Source organism: Mirounga angustirostris, unplaced genomic scaffold, assembly GCF_029215605.1.
Source record: "Mirounga angustirostris isolate CCGP_5_RB_7025 unplaced genomic scaffold, mMirAng1.0.hap1 SCAF_2, whole genome shotgun sequence".
Classification (NCBI taxonomy): domain Eukaryota; kingdom Metazoa; phylum Chordata; class Mammalia; order Carnivora; family Phocidae; genus Mirounga; species Mirounga angustirostris.
In genome coordinates this window covers 90,025,337-90,044,630 of record NW_026991710.1, presented here as the reverse complement: position 1 = coordinate 90,044,630, position 19,294 = coordinate 90,025,337, and the positions used below count along the sequence as shown (strand labels likewise).

The following is a 19,294-nucleotide window of genomic DNA, read 5'->3' as shown; positions in this document are numbered from 1 at the left end:
ATAGAAACAATAAAGTCAGAAAAATTTGCTCAATTAAAAAAAAATACCACAGATTTTAAATGTCCACTATCTAAACAATGGTTATGTAAAACAACAAATAATTGAGTCTACAAATGCATTCAACATTCAACAATTTTTTTTTATTGAGTGCCTACTATGTGCCAGGCAAAATGCATCTATCTGCTAAGGATACATCAAAGAACAAGCATACAGCTATCAATGGACATAAAGTTTCAGTTAAGCAAGACAATATGTTCTACAGATCTGCTGTACACGTAGTTACCAATACTGTACTGTACACTTAAAAGCTGGTTAAGAGGATAGATACATGTTGCGTTCTTGCCAGAATAAAACGAATTTCAGACAAACAAAACAGGAAAAAGAGAACAAATATACAAAAAAATTGATTAAATTAATTCTAGTGGCAAATACATGGAAATACATATACAGAAAAATGTTAATTAAAAATGCAGAATACATAAGATATGCACAGAGATTATATTGCTATATAAAGTATGTGCATCAACTAATGTGATTTAGAAGCAACAGTGTTTAATATTTTTGTCAAATAGCAGAAGTTAATAATTGTATTACAATTTTAAAAGTGTGAAATGCTAAAAATGTTTTCCATCTGCCTAGGAACAACTCATTTCAGTAATTTACTTATTGAAGACTATTATTATCATTATTAATTTATTTTAACATTAAAATAGTGGCTACTTCTAGTCTAATGGAGAGTCCAGGCAAGTTACGAGGTCATTGATGCAGTGTAATGAATGCCATGATTGGGAGAAAGAGAATGGGCCTTAATCTCATGTGCCTAGATTCATCAAAGGAGATGAATAGTTAAGTTTACATGAAGGAAATAAGCAATCATTAGAATAGCCATCCCACAAACAGAAGAACCCGGAGCTACACTTGAGGAATTCAGGGTCTAATAAAACAATAATCTATGTCTGCATCTGGTCTAAACAGGATCATATTTAAAATAAAACTAAACCACTGGGGAAAAAAGTAAATAAGATATTTTGATGCTGTGTACTTTTTCTCTTATTTCAGTTTCTTCCAGGAGTCAGTGGATTTTGAGATACATCCATTGGTAAAATACTCGTCACGGGCATTGCTTGGTGAGTCTGACATTTGAACATGGCAAACATTGCCTTCCGAAATCTGCAGTAAGAAAGGGGAAATCTGGCATTATCCTATAACGACTTGGAACTCTTAAAGCATTTTCGAATATGTCTAAGACACCTCTACTGCTAACTGACATCTCCAAATAAACTTTTGCCTCCAACTTTAACATCCCCTGTTAAGAACATTCATAAATACAGAAGGTATAGTTATAGTTAAAGACCAGTTTTGCACCATTGATTATAAACATTGAAGACATTTAATAAAAATCAAAAATTATGTCTGTTTAAGATGACACTTCAAATGTCAGTTACAATTTACTTGAACTAAGGATATGCATTTCACACATTTGTTCTTCTGAACAAAGGCCAGTTGAAATTAAAGGGAGCTTGAGAATGACTAACCTTTCCAAAAGAACTACCTATAGAATCTGAATTTAAAATACGTTCTTTATTCTTCTTATGTGATCTGTTTGGTCTTAAATTTTTTATGTTTCTTTGTATACCTGTAGCTAAAGCTGCTCTCCCAAACATGTGCATAAATACAAACGTTTGCATTTCAGGATCAAATTACCTGGCCTCTACTGAGATTTTTTTTTTGATCAAATATTTAAGGACAATAAATTGGTTATTCCATCTTTTAGCAGTAACAGGAAGTAAAATAATCTAGGCTTCACTGAGGAGACAGAAATCTTTGCTGAGTTCCAACAAAGGGAGAAGGAAGTATTCTTTATTGTCCTGAATGACTACCCACTCCTGAAACCATTTTATTTTAGCACTGAGTTTTTCTCTTGCATTTGAATTTCTTCTTTCTTTCTTTTTTTTTTAAAGATTTTATTTATTCATAAGAGACAGAGAGAGAGAGAGGCAGAGGGAGAAGCAGGCTCCCCACTGAGCAGGGAGCCCGATGTGGGACTTGATCCCAGGACCCTGGGATCATGACCTGAGCCGAAGGCAGACGCTTAACCATCTGAGCCACCCAGGCGCCCTGAATATCTTCTTTCTAGTAAATATACAATTACACCACCCACTTATGGAGCCCAACATTGCCTTCCTCACCTTGTCCATTTTCTCATAATAGAACCACTCTTTTCTTTGGAAAATCAGTTCCATGTGTTGGGGTAGCCATGAGAACTAAGCTGAGCCCACCAACCACCTTCTAGTAGCTTTTCTGCCAGAAAGCCATCTGAGATGACACTCGAATTTGGGGGTGCTTAGCTGGTAGAACTTGGGTCTTGGGTTGCTGTAATCATCTCCCCTCCATATGGGAAGAGGCTGTCCCAGAGCTGGAGCTCTAGGCATTTAAAGGCCTAGATGCCTCTCCAGTTGCATGAGCCAAATAATTTTTACACTAGTTTGAAGTGAGTTTCTGTCACTTACCTCCCCAAAAATCTTTTTAACATCCTTTCTATATCCATGTTTTTTATTTAAAAGCATTTTAAACATTACTTACTTTCTGTTAGCAACCACGTAAATACAGGGATTGTAGAATGTAGAAGATTTTGCAAATAGCGGAGCTATGATGGCCATTGAGGGAGGAATCTTCTTTGGGTCACCAAAAGAAGCCCATAAGCACACGATGGAATAAGGGGACCATGCCACCAGAAACATAAGTATCATTATCACAGACATCTGTAAAAAAAATCACTATTTGGCAAACCCCGTATCTAAAATATTGAAATAGCTAATATATTTAAAATAGCATGAAAAATTATCTAGATCGGAATCTGAGTAAGTTTATGTTGTTGATGACATAGAGGAAAAACTGAACTTTTCCAAACCTCGTTGCACTTTGCTTATGTGCCTCAAGTCCTCTATGATAACAAGAGCTTGTTAAATGGATAGAACGGTAAACAAATGTAAAGAATGACCTCTTTCTTTTACTGTGCTAGGGAAGAATACAAAAGCTGGCTTTGATGAGAGGCAGATGAAAACCCACTCCTAACCCACTTCCAGTAATTGTGCTATGGACTGCTGGCATTGTGCTTTCCCCCCGCACTGTCATCATATGCTCATCTAAAAAAATAACTTTCTAAATTCAATCTGGAAAAAAACAAAATCCTATTTTGAGTTCATTGTATTCTAATACAGACAATTTGAGCTTGATATACATGTACAGTGTAGATAGTTTTGTAAAGAAGTTCCCCTTGCATCTTGTTTAAATAAAAAATTATAACTTTTACATTGTTCCTTATTGATTGTCCACTAAAATGATGGAAAGAGGTTTAAAAAGATAAAAACCCAGGAGTGCCTGGGTGGCTCAGATGGTTAAGCATCTGCCTTTGGCTCAGGTCATGATCTGGGGCTCTTGGGATTGCCCCCAAGACGTCGGGCTCCCTGCTCAGAGGGGGTGGGGGTCTGCTACTCCCTCTCCCTCTGCCCCTCCACCCTGCTCATTCTCTTTCTCTCTCTCTCTCAAGTAAATAAATAAAATCTTTAAAAAAAAAAAAAAAGATAAAAACCCATAAGGATTGAGAATACAGATTAGACAATAGCTTTGTAAAAATTAAAACTGAACAACCACTGGACAAGCAGCAAATTACTTACCAGACACAAGAATAATTTAAAAATAAGTAAAACTTTTTTAAAAGAGCCAGCAGTGAGGGAAAACTAAATACAGACTAATCCATTCCACAGAACTACATAAAGTCCCTGGAATTGGAGGTAACAAGCTAGCTTTGAATGTGGGGCTGCACATGGAACTTAAAATAGCAGAACTCACTGAAACCTGCAGAAAGAAGCAATTAGATTTCTGAACCCCCTCCCTCAGCCAGGCAACTCCCCTTCCTCTCCCCAGAAGAATCCAGAGGTTCAGTGTAAAAGACAGGAAACTAGGGGGCACTGGGCTACTGAGAGCTGGAGCACTATACTAGAAAGAGGGGTGCTGCATGCTGTCCCCTCCCTGTTCTGAGCCATAAGAGTATGGGAAACAGACTTGTGCTTCCCACTCAGGAACATGAAAGAATCTTCTCCTTGAAAATTGACCAGCCCAAAAGAAAATACATGGAGATACAGAGCATCAGAAATTCCCCCAAAGGAACATCCCAGTGAACAAGGATGCCCAGAGCTTACAATCAGCTTTTTAGTGCATCACTCTTAAATATGCAGAAGACAGTCATTGACCACCAGACATTGAGGAAACAAACTGACAGGCAGAGACAAAAATGGCACACACACACACACACACACACACACTGGAATATTACTTAGCCATAAAAAATGAAATCTTGCCATTTGTAGCAACATGGATGGACCTAGAAGGTATTATGCTAAATGAAATAAGTCAGAGAAAGAAAATACCATATGCCTTCATTTATATATGGAATCTAAGAAACAAAACAAATGAACAGACAGAAAACGGAAATAGACTCATAAATACAGAGAACTGGTGGTTGCCAGAGGAGAGGAACATAGGGGGATGGGCAAAGTAGGTGAAGGGGATTAAGTGGTACAAACTTCCAGTTATAAAATAAATAAAGTCATAGGGATGAAAAGTACAGCATAGGGAGTACAGTCAATAATATTGTAATAACATTGTATGATGACAGACAGTAGCTACAATTATTGTGGTGAATATTGTGTAATGTGGAGAATCACTGAATCACTATGTTGTACACCTGAAACTAATATAACATTGTATGCCAACTATACTTCAACAATAATTTTTTTAAAAAGATGGCCAAAAACAGTGGTGCAGAAATTCAGGGGAAACAAAAAATATGTGATGAACAGAAGGAAAATGTAAATATGTACATAATACCATCACAAAAATGAGAGAAGATATATATCCATAAAACAAGAAGAGGAGGCTATTGGAAAGGAGTAGAGGATGTAAAATTAACTCTTTTTATCTATAAAAACCATTTTTATCCTTTACCCTATTTAAAAAATAAAGGGCAGAATTTTAAAAATGCAGTGGCAAGGTTGAATGATGTGGTCAGCCAGGATTAGGGTAATGAGGTGAGTCATGCAAGTGCAGGGTCAGATCCTGTCTTTATTTAAAATTGTATATTTTGTTCAATATGGGTTTTTTAACTATTTTTTTTTACTTAAAATCAATTAACATATAGTGTATTATTAGTTTCAGAGGTAGAGTTTAGTGATTCATCAGTTGCATATAACACCCAGTTCTCATTCCATCAAGTGCCCACCTTAATACCCATCACCCAGTTACCCCACCCCCCCACCCCCCTCCCCTCCAGCAACCCTCAGTTTGTTTCCTAGAGTTAAGAGTCTCTTATCCTTTGTCTCTCTCTCTCTGATGTGACATTAAATTTGATTTTTAAAAAATACTACATCAACTACTTTTTTTTTGAATTGCTGAGTTTTTGGTGCCTGTTTGAATCTTGCACCCAAGGCTTGAACCTCACTTTTCTCACCCAATCCCAGACCGGGACATGGTTGAGGAAATCTTGCAGAAAGGAGAAACAAAAACAAAGTCCAAGACAGGGACAATATAGGAGAGAACATTTAAGAAAATTAGAAGATATATTCAGGAGATTCAATATCTAAAAAAAAAAAAAAAAAAAACTTCCAGAAAAAAAAGCAAAACAAAACATAGGAAGGAAATCACCAGAGAAATAATACAAGAAATCTCCCAGAAGGGGAAGACTTGAGTCTTCATATTGAAAGCACTCACCAAGTACCCAGAACATGGGTGAATAAAGAGGCCCCTCAAGGCACATCAGCATGAAATTCCAGGAAATTAGAGAAACAGAGATGATCCTCCAAGCTTCCAGAGAGAACACATAGAACACTACAAAGGGTCAGTCACCATAATGCTGCCAGCTTTCACAATACCGACACCGGAAGCTAGGAGACTCTAGAGCAATGCCTTCAAAATTCTTCGAAAATCATTGTTCTACTTAAAATTCCATGCAAGGCAAACAGTCAAATATGATCATAGAATTAAGACAGTTTCAGGCAACAAAATCTTTAAAAATTTATCTCCCTATAACCTCCTCAGAAATCTATTTGAGAATGTGCTCCACCAAATGAGAGCGAGTAACCAAAAAAAAGGGAAGATATGCAAGCCAGAAAACAGGCGATCCAACCCACGAGAGAGGCCACAGGCATTCCCAGCTGTCGATAAGGAGATCTGAGGATGCCGGCAGTGGTCTTAGAGAAGGGCCAGTGTAGAGCAAGATGCGTGAGAATGCCGGGAGGACAGTTCCAAGAAAAGGATAAAGTCAAGTAGTCTCTGATGCATTTGAAAATAGAGAGGAGATTGGCGCTTCTGGTCGGGAGTTTAGAGATGAATTAGTGACCCATACACAGAACAGTGAGCAAACAAAACTATGGGGGGTGGGGAGGATAGAGGAAGAGCAGAAGAGGGGACTGAGAGGAGGAAGAGAAAAAAAGAAAATGAATGATTAACCCCAAAATTAAAAATTGTATCAAAAAATACAAATCACAGAACCATACAGAGATCTACAATAAACAAAATTTAAGTAGTTACAATAAGGTACAATAATGTAACCAAATATTAACATTATGCTGACAAGATGAGGAAAGAGAAAGGTTGGGGTGGAGGAGTAGGACAGATGGTGTAAGAGAAATAAATTCTCATGATCCATAGTAGGAAATCAAGAGTAGTAGCAAACAAAAATATCCAAAACAGCAGATAAACACATCATTTAGAAATATGGAGACAAACACAAGAAAAAGAGCCAAAAAGTAAAAATCAGGTGTTGGGGAGAGGTGATGGTAATATGGACCACATATGTGTAAAAACTCCATTACAAAGACATTTTAAGGATTTTAATGTCTTACCTTGGTTACATCTACCTGATCTGACCAGTCTCTGTTGAGGTACTCAGTGCAGTTACTAGTGATATGACATTTAATGGATCGAGTGACATGGTAATAGCAGTAAAACATCACTGTCAAGGGCACAATAAAATTTACCGCAATAACTGTCATCGTGAAAGAAACAAAAGATCTGAAAATAAGAAAAGGGAATCATTATATCACTATTTGTTTAATGTGCTGAATAGGGGAAAGGAAACAGGACAATAATTAAAAATAATCCTGGCACTGTTCAATAGTCACTATATTATGACGTAGCTTAGGAAGGATATTTAACTAGTTCATTTAGACTAGAGGGTGGCAAACCTATGGCCTATGGGCCACACCCAGTCTGTCGTCTGTCTTTGTAAATTGAACTTCCTTGGAACTACATTCATTTACATACTGTCTATGGCTGCTTTCACAGGCAGGGTTGAACAATTATAACAGAGACAGTCTTGTCTGTAAAGCCTAAGATATTTTCTTGTTGACCCTTTACAAAAAGTTTAAGATTTAGATTTAGTTTGAGAGTTAGAAATTTTCTACCAGTTTTTCTGAGTCATCTTTCATTTTCTTTAACAAACTGAGTTACCCTCTTTTCCCTGGTAACTACAGAAGAGCACCACTAAGGAGCAAGCAAGTCCTTCCGGTGACTGTGCCTTTGCTGTGTCATTTCAGCTTTATCACCAGATCATCCTGAAAAGATAGGAGGGAGTCAGCCGGAGCTTTCGGCTTTCGGGACAGCCACATGTTATCTGGCGATACTAATGCCCCGTCTTCCCTTTCAGATTCTACCCCTGAGATACCAGCACTGAATGGGTGCTCAGGAGAGAGAAGACGGAAGAGGGTAAGGGAACAAGGGAGCCTGATGGTCTTCACTTGCAAACGAGCATAATGCAGTGCTGGAATCACATCATCACTACACAGGAAGCACTTGGCCACACTGTGTGCAAAACATCTGATCTGAGCTTAAATTTGAAATGATGAGAGAATGTCTACATTAGAAGCATTTGATTACTGTAAAGTGAAAATGTGTCTCTTACGCATCATTTTTCCGCCAGTTTATGGTACAAGTAGCCCCAGTAGGATCTGGGGCATAACTAGCCCACCCTATGATAGGCATCAAAGCCCAAAAGAGACCATTGAGCCAGGCCCCCAGAATCATGCGGATATAAGTGTTGCTGGTCATTCTTCTTCCTGTTAACAAACAGATGAGATATTAGCATCATTTGCCATTGATGGAATTCATTTCTTCACTTTGTTTTAACTGATTATTCAAAGTTGTTGTCAAGTAGGTTCTTTACAAAGCACTTTAGTTCACTCAGAGCCTATCTACATGAATTCATATTCAGGAAAAAAAAAAAGGCATTTAAGCCTGTACCTGAATGATAAAAAGGATCAACTAGAGGACAAGCAGGGAGAAGCACTCTCCAGGCCTACAGAAACAGCATTTACAAAGATCCCGAAGTGGGAAAGGCCTAGGCCAGTACCCCAAAGTGAGAGGGCCCCAGCCAAAGCTGGAAAGATAGCCAAGGGCCCGACCACATGGAGCCTTGGAGGTTGTGCTGTGAAATTTGGATTTTATTCTAAAATCATAGGAAATCACTGAAACTTTTGGACAAGGATTGTCAGAGAAATGAGACTGACCATACAGTCTTAATGCAACTCATTACATTTATGTTTTATTTTTTTAAAAAGATTTTATTTATTTATTTCTGAGAGAGAGAGAGAGAGAAAGAGCATGAGCAGGGGGAGGGGCAGAGGGAGATGCAGACTCTCCGCTGAGCAGGGAGGCGGATGCGGGACTTGATCCCAGGACTCTGGGATCATGATCTGAGCCGAAGGCAGATGCTTACCCGACTGAGCCACCCGGGCGCCCCAATCATTACATTTATATTTTAAAGTGCATGTGTGTTGAGTGGTACTTAGGCAAGAAACAGATTCATTGAGAAAGCTGAGAGAAGTGCTATACCTATGTCCGGACTACAGATGGTCAGGTATCGATCCATGGCCACAACAGTGAGTAATCCAATACTTGCCATTCCAAAAAAGATATTCAGTCCGGCATAAATCTAAAAATCAAAATTGGAAAGAAAACACCATTCTACACACCCTCCCAAGAGACACTTAAAATTTTTATTCCATGGCTAGAATACATCTTAAGGACATTGAATGTTTTTTGTTTTAATAATTTTAGAATACATTTTCCATTGTCATGTTGTAACTGGCTTATTAAAGGCATGTGTGGAAAGTGTTTTAGGTCTTTAAAATAAACCCTTTAAAAGTTTTAAGACTTAAAGTAAAACTTCTATACAACATACTCTATAAACAGAGTGCAAAACAAACCATAAATTAGGTGCAGTGCATATAACAAACAAAATACTAGTGTTCACAAGCTAGAGAATTCAACAAGAGAAAAAGACAAACAGGAAAATGGGCTATTCACACAGGAGGAAACCTGAATGTTTATAAGATGTAAACCACAATACGTATTCAAAGAAGTGTAAATCATTAAGATACCATTTTACACCCATCAAAATGATAAAAAAAAATTAAAAGTCTGATAATCCCAAGCATTGGAGAGAATGTGGAATAATAGATGTTTTCATAATTGGCATACCCATTTTGGAAAGCAATTTGGCCACATCTGATGGAATTGAAGATGAATATTCTCTACAACCCAACCATCCTTCTCCTAGGCAATATGTTTAAAGAAACTCTTACATATTGTAGGAGACATACGAATGCTTATTGAAGCCTTTTTTTGTGACCGAAAAAAAATGGGAATAAATGCTTAATAACAGAAAAATAAATACATTGGGGTATGTTCACAAAATGGAGTATCATGTAGCAGTTAAAATGAGTGACTTATAGCTACATCCATCAACATGGATAAACTTCATAGTATCATATAATAAGATTGCATCATGTAAACAATATGTTATTTATACAGAGTTTAAAATATACAGTTTATGTGCAGGTAAATATGTATTAAGATAGAAAAACATTCATGGTAGAGAAGGGAGTAAGATTGGGATAGTATACAATGGCCTTCAACAGTATTTTTCAAGTTTTAGATCTTAATTCTTTTTTAAGATTTTATTTATTTATTTGAGACAGCACATGCACAAGCGAGCAGGAGGGGGAGGACTTTCAAGCTAACTCCTCACTGAGCACACGGAGCCAACACAGGGCTCAATCTCACGACCCTGAGATCATGACCTGAGCGGAAACCAAGAGTAGGTCCCTTAACTGACTGACCCACGCAGGTGCCCCTCAAGTTTTTTTATCTTTAAAAAGCAAAACAACCTGAGGCACATACTGAAAAACATTAAGATTTGACAAAACCAGGTGAGACATACATGAGTATTCATTATTCTATTACTCATTTTATTCTCTATAATTTTATAGCTTAAAATAGTAAACTGTTTTAAAACCTCAAGCCAAAAGTCGTATCTGCCTACTATCCTAATATGAATTAATATTAATATATTTCCTTGTCAGTAAAAATAATAATGGATATACTTAATTGCAAGTCCATTGGAGGACTGTCCATAGGGGGAAAAAATCTGGTAGTTTAACTACATTACTTAGATATTATGATATTATCATTAAAGTTTATTATTTCCAATGAAAACAGGATATTTCTTTTTGAATTTGCAATATGCAAGTTTTGAATATGCAAATTTTTACTTCTTTCTTCTCTAGTTGAATGCTAATTTTTTGGTTTTTTCCTTTGGATTAGGGGAATTTTGAAAATATAATGAATACTACCAATGTCATTTCTCTTTTATTAAGTAATACATTTCGCAGTCACTTCTGAAACTATTTTCAGCACTTTACCTATTATCCTACATGATCTTATTTGAATACCTTGGGATTTCTTTTTTTAGACATTTAAATTTACATCTCTTTAATATTTTATTTTGCTTTCATTCCAAAGATCTCCAATACCTGGCATCCTGCGTATCCAAATTTCCAGCTTCCATACAGATCTGAAGCTGCAGACATGGGATATCCAATGCTACTGACCCCTATATCAGTAACAGCCAGGTTAATGATAATTGCATTTGTGGGTGTCCGAAGTTCCTTGTACTTAATGAAGATGCCCAGAACTATTAGGTTGCTGAAAATACTTATTATACCTGAGAACACAGACAAAAGAAAACACACACACACACACACAAAACCACTTTGTTTAATTTGAATGTTTAAAAGTAGTATCCAGGGCGCCTGGGTGGCTCAGTTGGTTAAGCGACTGCCTTCGGCTCAGGTCATGATCCTGGAGTCCCTGGATCGAGTCCCGCATCGGGCTCCCTGCTCGGCAGGGAGTCTGCTTCTCCCTCTGACCCCCTCCCCTCTCATGTGCTTGCTCTCTCTCATTCTCTCTCAAATAAATAAATAAAATCTTTAAAAAATAAATAAATAAAATAAAATAAAAATAAAAGTAGTATCCAGATTAAAGATTTAAGCCCCTTCAAAAACAGCAAATCCATTTTAGTTCATTTATGTTAGGAGCTCCAACTGTTCTTAAAACTGGTTGTAATACCTTCCCAGCCCTTCTGTGAAATAGAAATAAGAAAATTTAAACAAAGAATCTACCAATTGCATACAGAGCACTGCAGGCTGGTTTTAATGTCCTCCCTGTTAATCATACTGCCCTTGAAATTCCTCCCGTCTTCCATGAGACCACCTCTGCTGATTTTTAAGATATATGTATGACCATACCATCTCTTTTGGCAGTCTTCCTCCCCCTCCTTCCTGAGGCCTGAGGCTTTTCTTTCTCTATAGTTTGCTTTCTCAAGCCTCAACTGTCATTCTACCTTAACAGCTCTTCTGTCACTTTCCAGCCCTGACCCATGCTCCAGTTCCATATCCCTTTGCATTCAGCTCATTGCCATTAAACATTTACTAGGGATCTACCATGTGTAAGATCATGACTGTTCCAGTATTTCTGGAAACTCACCATGTCCAAATCTGAGTACCTCGTCCAACGTGCACACATGAACACTCCCCTGCAGAAAGCACACTGCAAGGTTTGACTTTTCAGAAAGGGAATTGGGCTGGCTTTTACGTACATTGAGAGGCCTCACAGGTGATACCTCCCTAGTCAAGGTTCCACAGTCTGGGATCTGTTAGCCTTGGGGTTCCAGAAACTCACTGTTGTCAATGCCCTGGAATGGACTGAATTCAGGTAGATAGATGACTGAACTTCATAATCAGAATGGCAGTGTATTAATATACAATGAGTGGTATTGTTGAATGAACCAGACACTCATGTTAGCCCAATTAACAACCTCTACATCCTGCAAAGGATGCATACATTTCCTATAAGCCAGATGTGGGTCATATTAGGTCCTAACAGTGGGGGTGTGAGCAGCCCCCAACAATTGTAGAGGGAAGGTTTCCAAGCACCAACACACAAAAGTATCAGCTGAGGAAGAACTTCCATTATATCTTGGCACCTCAGTAAAACTTCCTTTTAGCATCCTGTGACACTAATCCTCCAGATCCTATTCTTTCCCCTCTGTGCTGTTGGCAGAATAAGCTGGCTACAACATAGAATTAGCCATGTTTCTTCTCAGAGCTCCAATACTCTCCATTGGCTGTGGGATAAAAGCCCACACATCCCAACCTGATATCCAGGTTTTGCCTCAATCTGTTTTCACCTCTCTAAGCAAATTTCCACACTTGCCAAACAAGCCATCCATTCTAATTATTTATCAAACACATGAGGCTTGTTGTAAAGCCTCTCCCACTTGGAACACCCTATTTTTTTCCAGTACCTATACAAATGCTAACCATCCTTCAAAGTTCTATTCAAGCCCAGCTCTGCTCTAGAGCCTTCCCCTACCCACAGTAATTCTCCCTTCTCTAAATTCCCAAAGCACTTGCTTATATTACACATTATTCATCTTATGTGATGCTATATTTAACTTTTAGATATTCCTAGTCTTCTCATCTAGATTTCAGGTTCCTAATGACTTCTGTGTTCTATAAGTATGTGGCATATAGCAGATTTGTTTAATAAACAGAGCACAACTAAAACTCGTATTAATTTCTATTATTCCTGCAAGACATAAGTAAGGCACAATGATAGCAAATTTGGTGATTCTTTGGCTCTATTTTTAACTTTTTATTTTTTCTTAAGATTTTGTTTTTAAGTAATCTCTACATCCAACATGGGGCTAGAACTCACAAACCCGAGATCAAGAGTCATATGCTCTACCAACTGAGCTAGCCAGGTGCCCCTCTTTGGCTCTAATTTTAGCATCAAGTATTGTAGCATACATACAAGAAATACTCCAAAAAGCTTAATGAATTGAAGAATCTTCCTAAGCTAACTACTAATTGACGATTTTGAAAGTCAGATAAAACATAGTACAGTAAGTTGTTGCCTACCAAGTACACAACCAGAATAAAGTAACTGTACTTCGGGGGAGGTCTTGGATATAATGGAGGGTATGAGGTAAACAATTTGGCCTTTTTCTCTATTCGTTCAGCAGCTATCTCAAGCTCTCTGTTCTGTTTTCCTAACTGCAGGTATTTTCTAATGAGTAGACAATAGATCATTTAATAGTTAGGTCTAAATTAATTTCCTCTTGACTTCTGTGGCTTTCTTACAATCTCTTGGCAGATCCTACTTAATCTACACCCTGGCCTGCCTTTCTCCATCTCTACCTTATTAAAGATGTGCCTCATCCAAGCTTCTTAGAACCCCCTTCTTTTCCCATTGACCACATAATCTGTGATTTCATACATATCTGAGGCTATGTGCTGCTTCTTTCCAGATTGATCTCATAAAATTCAAACCCACGTGTCCAGCTTTTTACTGGATATCTCTCACATTGAACCAAGAGATTCAGTGTGAGTTCCTTCTTCAAACCTGTTCTTCCCCACATGTATTCCTATCTTGGTGAATAGCTTCACCATCTAACCACAAGAGCCCCCAAACAGAAAACTTGTCATCTTTGACACTCCTTTCCCTTCTCCCTCAATTGCCACATCCAACCATCAATTCTAACTTCTGGCTCTTGAATGTATCTACTTCTATCTCGATTGCCACTTCTCCCTCCTCAGGATCCTTCCTAATCACACAGGGGCCTCCTATGTGGTCTCTTAGCTACTACGATAGCATATTTCTCTCTTTTTTTTTTTTTAAAGATTTTATTTATTTGACAGAGAGGGAACACAAGCAGGGGGAGTGGGAGAGGGAGAAGCAGGCTTCCTGCTGAGCAGGGAACCCGATGCGGGGCTCAATCCCAGGACCCTGAGATCATGACCCGAGCCGAAGGCAGTCACCCAACCGACTGAGCCACCCAGGCGCCCCCGATAGCATATTTCTAAAATGCAAATGGAATCATGTCCTTCAGTGACTCCTCATCGCCTTTATGACTTAGGTGATTCTTCATTACTTGGTACATAGCCTCCTCTGCAGCCTAGTATCTCTTACCCTTCAATTTACAATTCATCCATAATGAATGATTTCAGATCCTCAATTTACCATGTCCTGTTGCCTCCCAGCCTTACCTGGAGAAAGGGAGAGTGCTCAAGCTGGTGAAAGTTTGTAAGAGCTAAAATCTAAAAGAAATATTAAATTGAAAATTAAAATTTAAACAAAAAATCTAATAAACTCTTGATAAAAGTAACAAATGAAACAAATGCTTTAACTAAATTCTTCTTCTCATAGCTTTGGTTTTGATTTGGAAATATAAGTGGGTTTTGTTAAAAGGGGAAAACTAGGGGACCTAAAGAACAATAAATCTTTCAACAGAAGCATAAAGAGGTTAGATATGCTCCCTTCAGTTTATCTACCAAAACCATAAATAACACATGCCCAAGGTATTCCTTAATAAAACTGACCATTGAGGTTAAATGAGGGCTCTAGAATCAAAATGCCTTCAGTTCAGCATAGCTACTTAGTAGATGTGTGTGTTAGGTAAGTTACTTAAACTCTTCGTCTATATAAACAGGGAAGATAAAACTAATTCACTTACTGACTTTGTGTGAGGATGAATTATTCTGTATGTGTAAGTATTTAGAACAGTGCAAATATTCAAATAACAGTAGCAGTGGTAGTGGTGGTGGTAGTGATGATCATCGTCATAGTAGTAGTAGTAAAATTCCAATTATTGTTTCTGCTACAGGCATAAGAACCAGAGAGAACAATTCCTTAAGAAGAAATTTTCTTTGCGTGCTACTGTTGTAAACAGATCAAACAAGACAGCTTTACTTGGTCATCTACAAAAAACTAACTAAACTAAAAGTTTGTATACAAAGTATTTCTGTGTAGTTGTAATAAGACTTTCTCTTTAATTAGCATATTGTTTTTTCATACTGTTGCAACAACAAAAATCAAAAAGAAAATAGAACTTGTCTAGTACTTATCATACAGAGGTAGTCAAGTGAACAAGTTGAATTTACAAAAATTAACTGAAGAATCACAATTTCTAGCACAGAAGTAATTATGAATTATAGGGAAACTAAGCAACTATAAAGACTATACCGGGTATAGTAGGATTTGTGATACTTTCCCCTCCACTTTTGAATATATTTGAGAATTTCATAAGTCAATCCAAAAAATTACAATAAACCAATATAACTAAGTTACTTCTAAAACTCATTAATGAGTATAAAATTGGAAATGAAGTGACTCAATATAAAATTTATACAATTCAACCTATACATTAAAAAGATAATTAGACAACTTCTATTTTATTTCCCCCATCCCTTTTTTCCAATAAACATGCCTTTATCTTAATCCAGTATACATCAATGAGTGTGTACACATGGGGAGAAAGAAACAAGTATATGTGTCCAATACCTACTGTATGTGTCATTTAGGTCATTTAATATTACTCTTCTCAACAATCATGACAGTTATCTTATTCTTATCCTGTTTTCAGATAAGAAAATGGAAGAACAAAAAGCTGAAGGAACTTGCTTACTGTTGCAAAGATAAGATACTAAAAGATGAAATCCAAAGCTCAAGAGTTTTCCAATACAGCATATTCTGGGAATGAGCTGAATTTTCAAATTCTGTCCTCAGTGACAATAGTCTGCTCTTTTTACAACTTTAATTTTCTTTTTAAGGCCTTTCCATCTTAACTAGATTCCACCACCAAAGATAAGACTATGAACAGTATGTATGAGAGCAGTAAAGGACATAAAAATACATTTTTGCCATGGTACACGCTCTTCCCCAATAAAAACTTGACAATGTAATAACCAAATATATGGATGATTATAAAAGAATTATTCATTTTATATAAAACTTTTCTTAGCCCCACTTCACTACTGTTACATTGTTTATCAAGATTCAAAATAACTTGTGGCATTAACCACCATTAACAATGCCTTCATTATCCTTTCACCTACATTCTCTTACTATACAGCCAAGAAATAGGGCAAGTATTATTATTCCTATTTGTTACATGCGCACCCCAACTCAGAAAGGATAAGTGACTTGTTGGCCAACAACATGGAACTTGAAACATCTCTGAATCCATGCTTTTTCTACAACCTTATGCTGAAAACCTCTGCTTTTCTTCACCCATTCGGAAACAAAATAATGGTTAATGGAGTAAACATCCATACCTGCTGTGATCAAGTAAGCTGCAACAACATTGTGTTCAGTCTGTGAAAAGACAGAGCCATCTTCATTTTTAGAGTCTGTACTGTTGTCTAAATTATTCCTTAGCATTTTGGAGGAAAGAAATTGAGACAGCCTTCATAATGAGCCTTCAATAATTATGAAATATTTTAAGAACCAATGAAGAAAGAATTTTCAGAACCAATCATTTCCACTTACAGACCTCAAAGAAGGGCATTTTCATAGAGGCCCTCCCTTAACAAACTTAATTGGGCTGGAGAGGAAAGGATTTTAATTCCCAGAACAAGGAAAAAGCTTATTAGCAAAATAAAGAGAAATACCAAGCACCACACATTTTAAACAATTGGGTCATCAGTCTTGTATCTAAGGAGATTATCAAGTACACACCTCCCATTCAAACAATAAGCAAACTCAAAATCAGCAGGAGCTGACTTAACTGACTGCTGCTGGAAATCAGTTCTGAAATTAAGAACAAGACTTGGTCTCCTAAAACTTTTCAGATTAAGGTCCCTGCTTTCTGCTGAGCCTTTCAAGTTTTTCCATTTGTTTCTTTTTCCATAACAATTTGAATAATCAGACATAAACAGAGAAGTAATCTCCTTCCATCCTTCCAAGTCTCACTTCCTTAAAGGTAGTAATATTTTTTGGTGTGTATCTTCTCTGTTTTTCTTTGCTTATACAAACATATATTCATACTAGGATTTGAGGTTTCTCCCACTTTCTTTTTTCTTTTAAGCAAAAATGGGGAGATATGCATATATAAAATCATTCTGTTACCTTGTTTTCTCCTAAAGTCATATCATAAATTCCAGGCCAATAAACCTAAGTCTAACTTATTAATAGCTTTTATTTCATGGCATGGATATATATGATCTACTTCACAGCCCACCTTACTTAATTTACCCTATGCTTTGATATGCACAAGTAATTATCAGATAATAACAATCAGAGCATATCTCAGCAAAGAATCTGGATTCAGTCATTCATCTTGTAAGGTACAGAGCAATTCTAATATTCTGGACCACCTTGTAATAACCCAAAAAGTAGTTATACAAATGGGTTATAATCTAGCATGAAAATTGTTAGAATATGATATCCCTACCACTTCTCCCCCCCATTTTCTTTGTCATGTATTATTACTAAAATCTGATTCTTTTCAAGTTAATTTTTCAAAATCAGTAACTTCAGAGAAATGCTAGATGCACCAGCTAACAGTGTAAACATGGAACAGAACCACTAGGGGGCTATATTTACCCACTTAATTTTATAACTCCTAAAATGGCACAGCAGGAAAGACCCAAGATAATCCTTTGCCTCAATTCTTCCAGCTATGTATAAAATGAAGTTGAGGGGCGCCTGGGTGGCTCAGTTGGGTAAGTGTCTGCCTTCAGTTCAGGTCATGGTCCCAGGGTCCTGGGTTAGAGATCTGGGTCTTCAGGCTCCCTGCTCAATGGGGAGTCTACTTCTCCCTCTCCCTCTGCCCGCCACCACCACTCGTGTTCTCTTGTGCTCTCTCTCTCAAATAAATAAAATATTTTTTTAAAAGAATTAAAAAATAGGGGCGCCTGGGTGGCTCAGTCTTAGTTAAGCGTCTGCCTTCGGCTCAGGTCATGATCCCAGGATCCTGGGATCGAGCCCCACATTGGGCTCCCTCCTCGGCAGGAAGCCTGCTCTACCTCTCCCACTCCCGCTGCTTGTGTTCCTGCTCTCGCTATCTCTGTCTCTGTCAAATAAATAAAATCTTTAAAAAAAAAATAAAAATAAAAGAATTAAAAAATAAAATGAAGTTGAGCCAGGTTGATCTGTCCCAGATCTTATAGCTACCAGTACTCAAAACTTTATAAAGTTAATACTCCAAAGAGTATCTATATTAGGAAAGTGAATCTCATCAGATTCCAAAAGTAATTTTCTGAAAAAGTAATTTTCAGCGTATTTGTTCATCAGATATATTTATGGCCTACATATTTATTAATTCTGCTGCAATTCCATTAATCAAAAAAGGTAAGTAAAAACCAAATTACTGACATAGACAATACTATATGCTACTCAAACAAGCAGTCCAGAGTTAACCAAGTATTAATATTAGGTACAGCATGCTAGAAAATATAAGGAAAGATGGAAACATCATTCTTTCTGAGAACGAACACATGTGTTGGGGGGGAATCAATGGCAGGGAAATGGTCCCATTATCACAGTATTCTAACTTGCTATCATAGTTACTTCTTGATACTACACTAGCAGTAGGGATCAAAAATCAATTTCATTTGTAATGTCCCTACCCAGGAATCTGAACAAATATTTATTTATAATGAATAACATCTTTTCTTATGACAAATAACATCTTAAACCTTTAGAGTTTCTTTTAAAAAAGTAAAATAAAAACATTCAGTAAAACTTTCAAGATCCCATCTAAGATTGTTGAATGAGAATTGAACATTTCTCCAGAAATTACTTGAACTTCAATTCTCACATGAACAGAGCTGTTCCAACTTTAATAGGTTCATAATCAACACTAAAATTTGCTAATCAATTATTAATTGAAATTAAAAAAACTGCTTTAGTAACTCTTAATGTACACAAGTGAAATGAAATAAAAGGTGCTGATGTTTTCATATACAAAAGGCAAAGATTTTGAAAGGGGGTGTTAATTTATAAATAACGTTAAAGTACTGTTCCCCTAACCTACTTTTTTAAAGATCAGTTATATATGCAAACAAATCATTTTTCCTACCTGAAATCCACTGAGTTTAAGCTTAGTTATTCC

At 37.0% G+C, this 19,294-nt stretch overlaps 1 protein-coding gene across 1 annotated transcript; it reads right to left on the bottom strand.

The window, feature by feature from the left end:
- Positions 1-119: 119 nt before the first annotated feature.
- Positions 120-19,194, bottom strand: RRH (retinal pigment epithelium-derived rhodopsin homolog). Its single transcript, XM_045880595.3, has 7 exons — positions 16,515-19,194; positions 10,872-11,062; positions 8,890-8,989; positions 7,961-8,114; positions 6,903-7,071; positions 2,584-2,762; positions 120-1,170 (listed from the first exon to the last, which is right to left on the bottom strand). The coding sequence occupies exons 1-7, from the start codon at positions 16,618-16,620 to the stop codon at positions 1,056-1,058; spliced, it is 1,014 nt and encodes a 337-aa protein (XP_045736551.1). The 5' UTR covers positions 16,621-19,194; the 3' UTR covers positions 120-1,055.
- Positions 19,195-19,294: the final 100 nt, after the last annotated feature.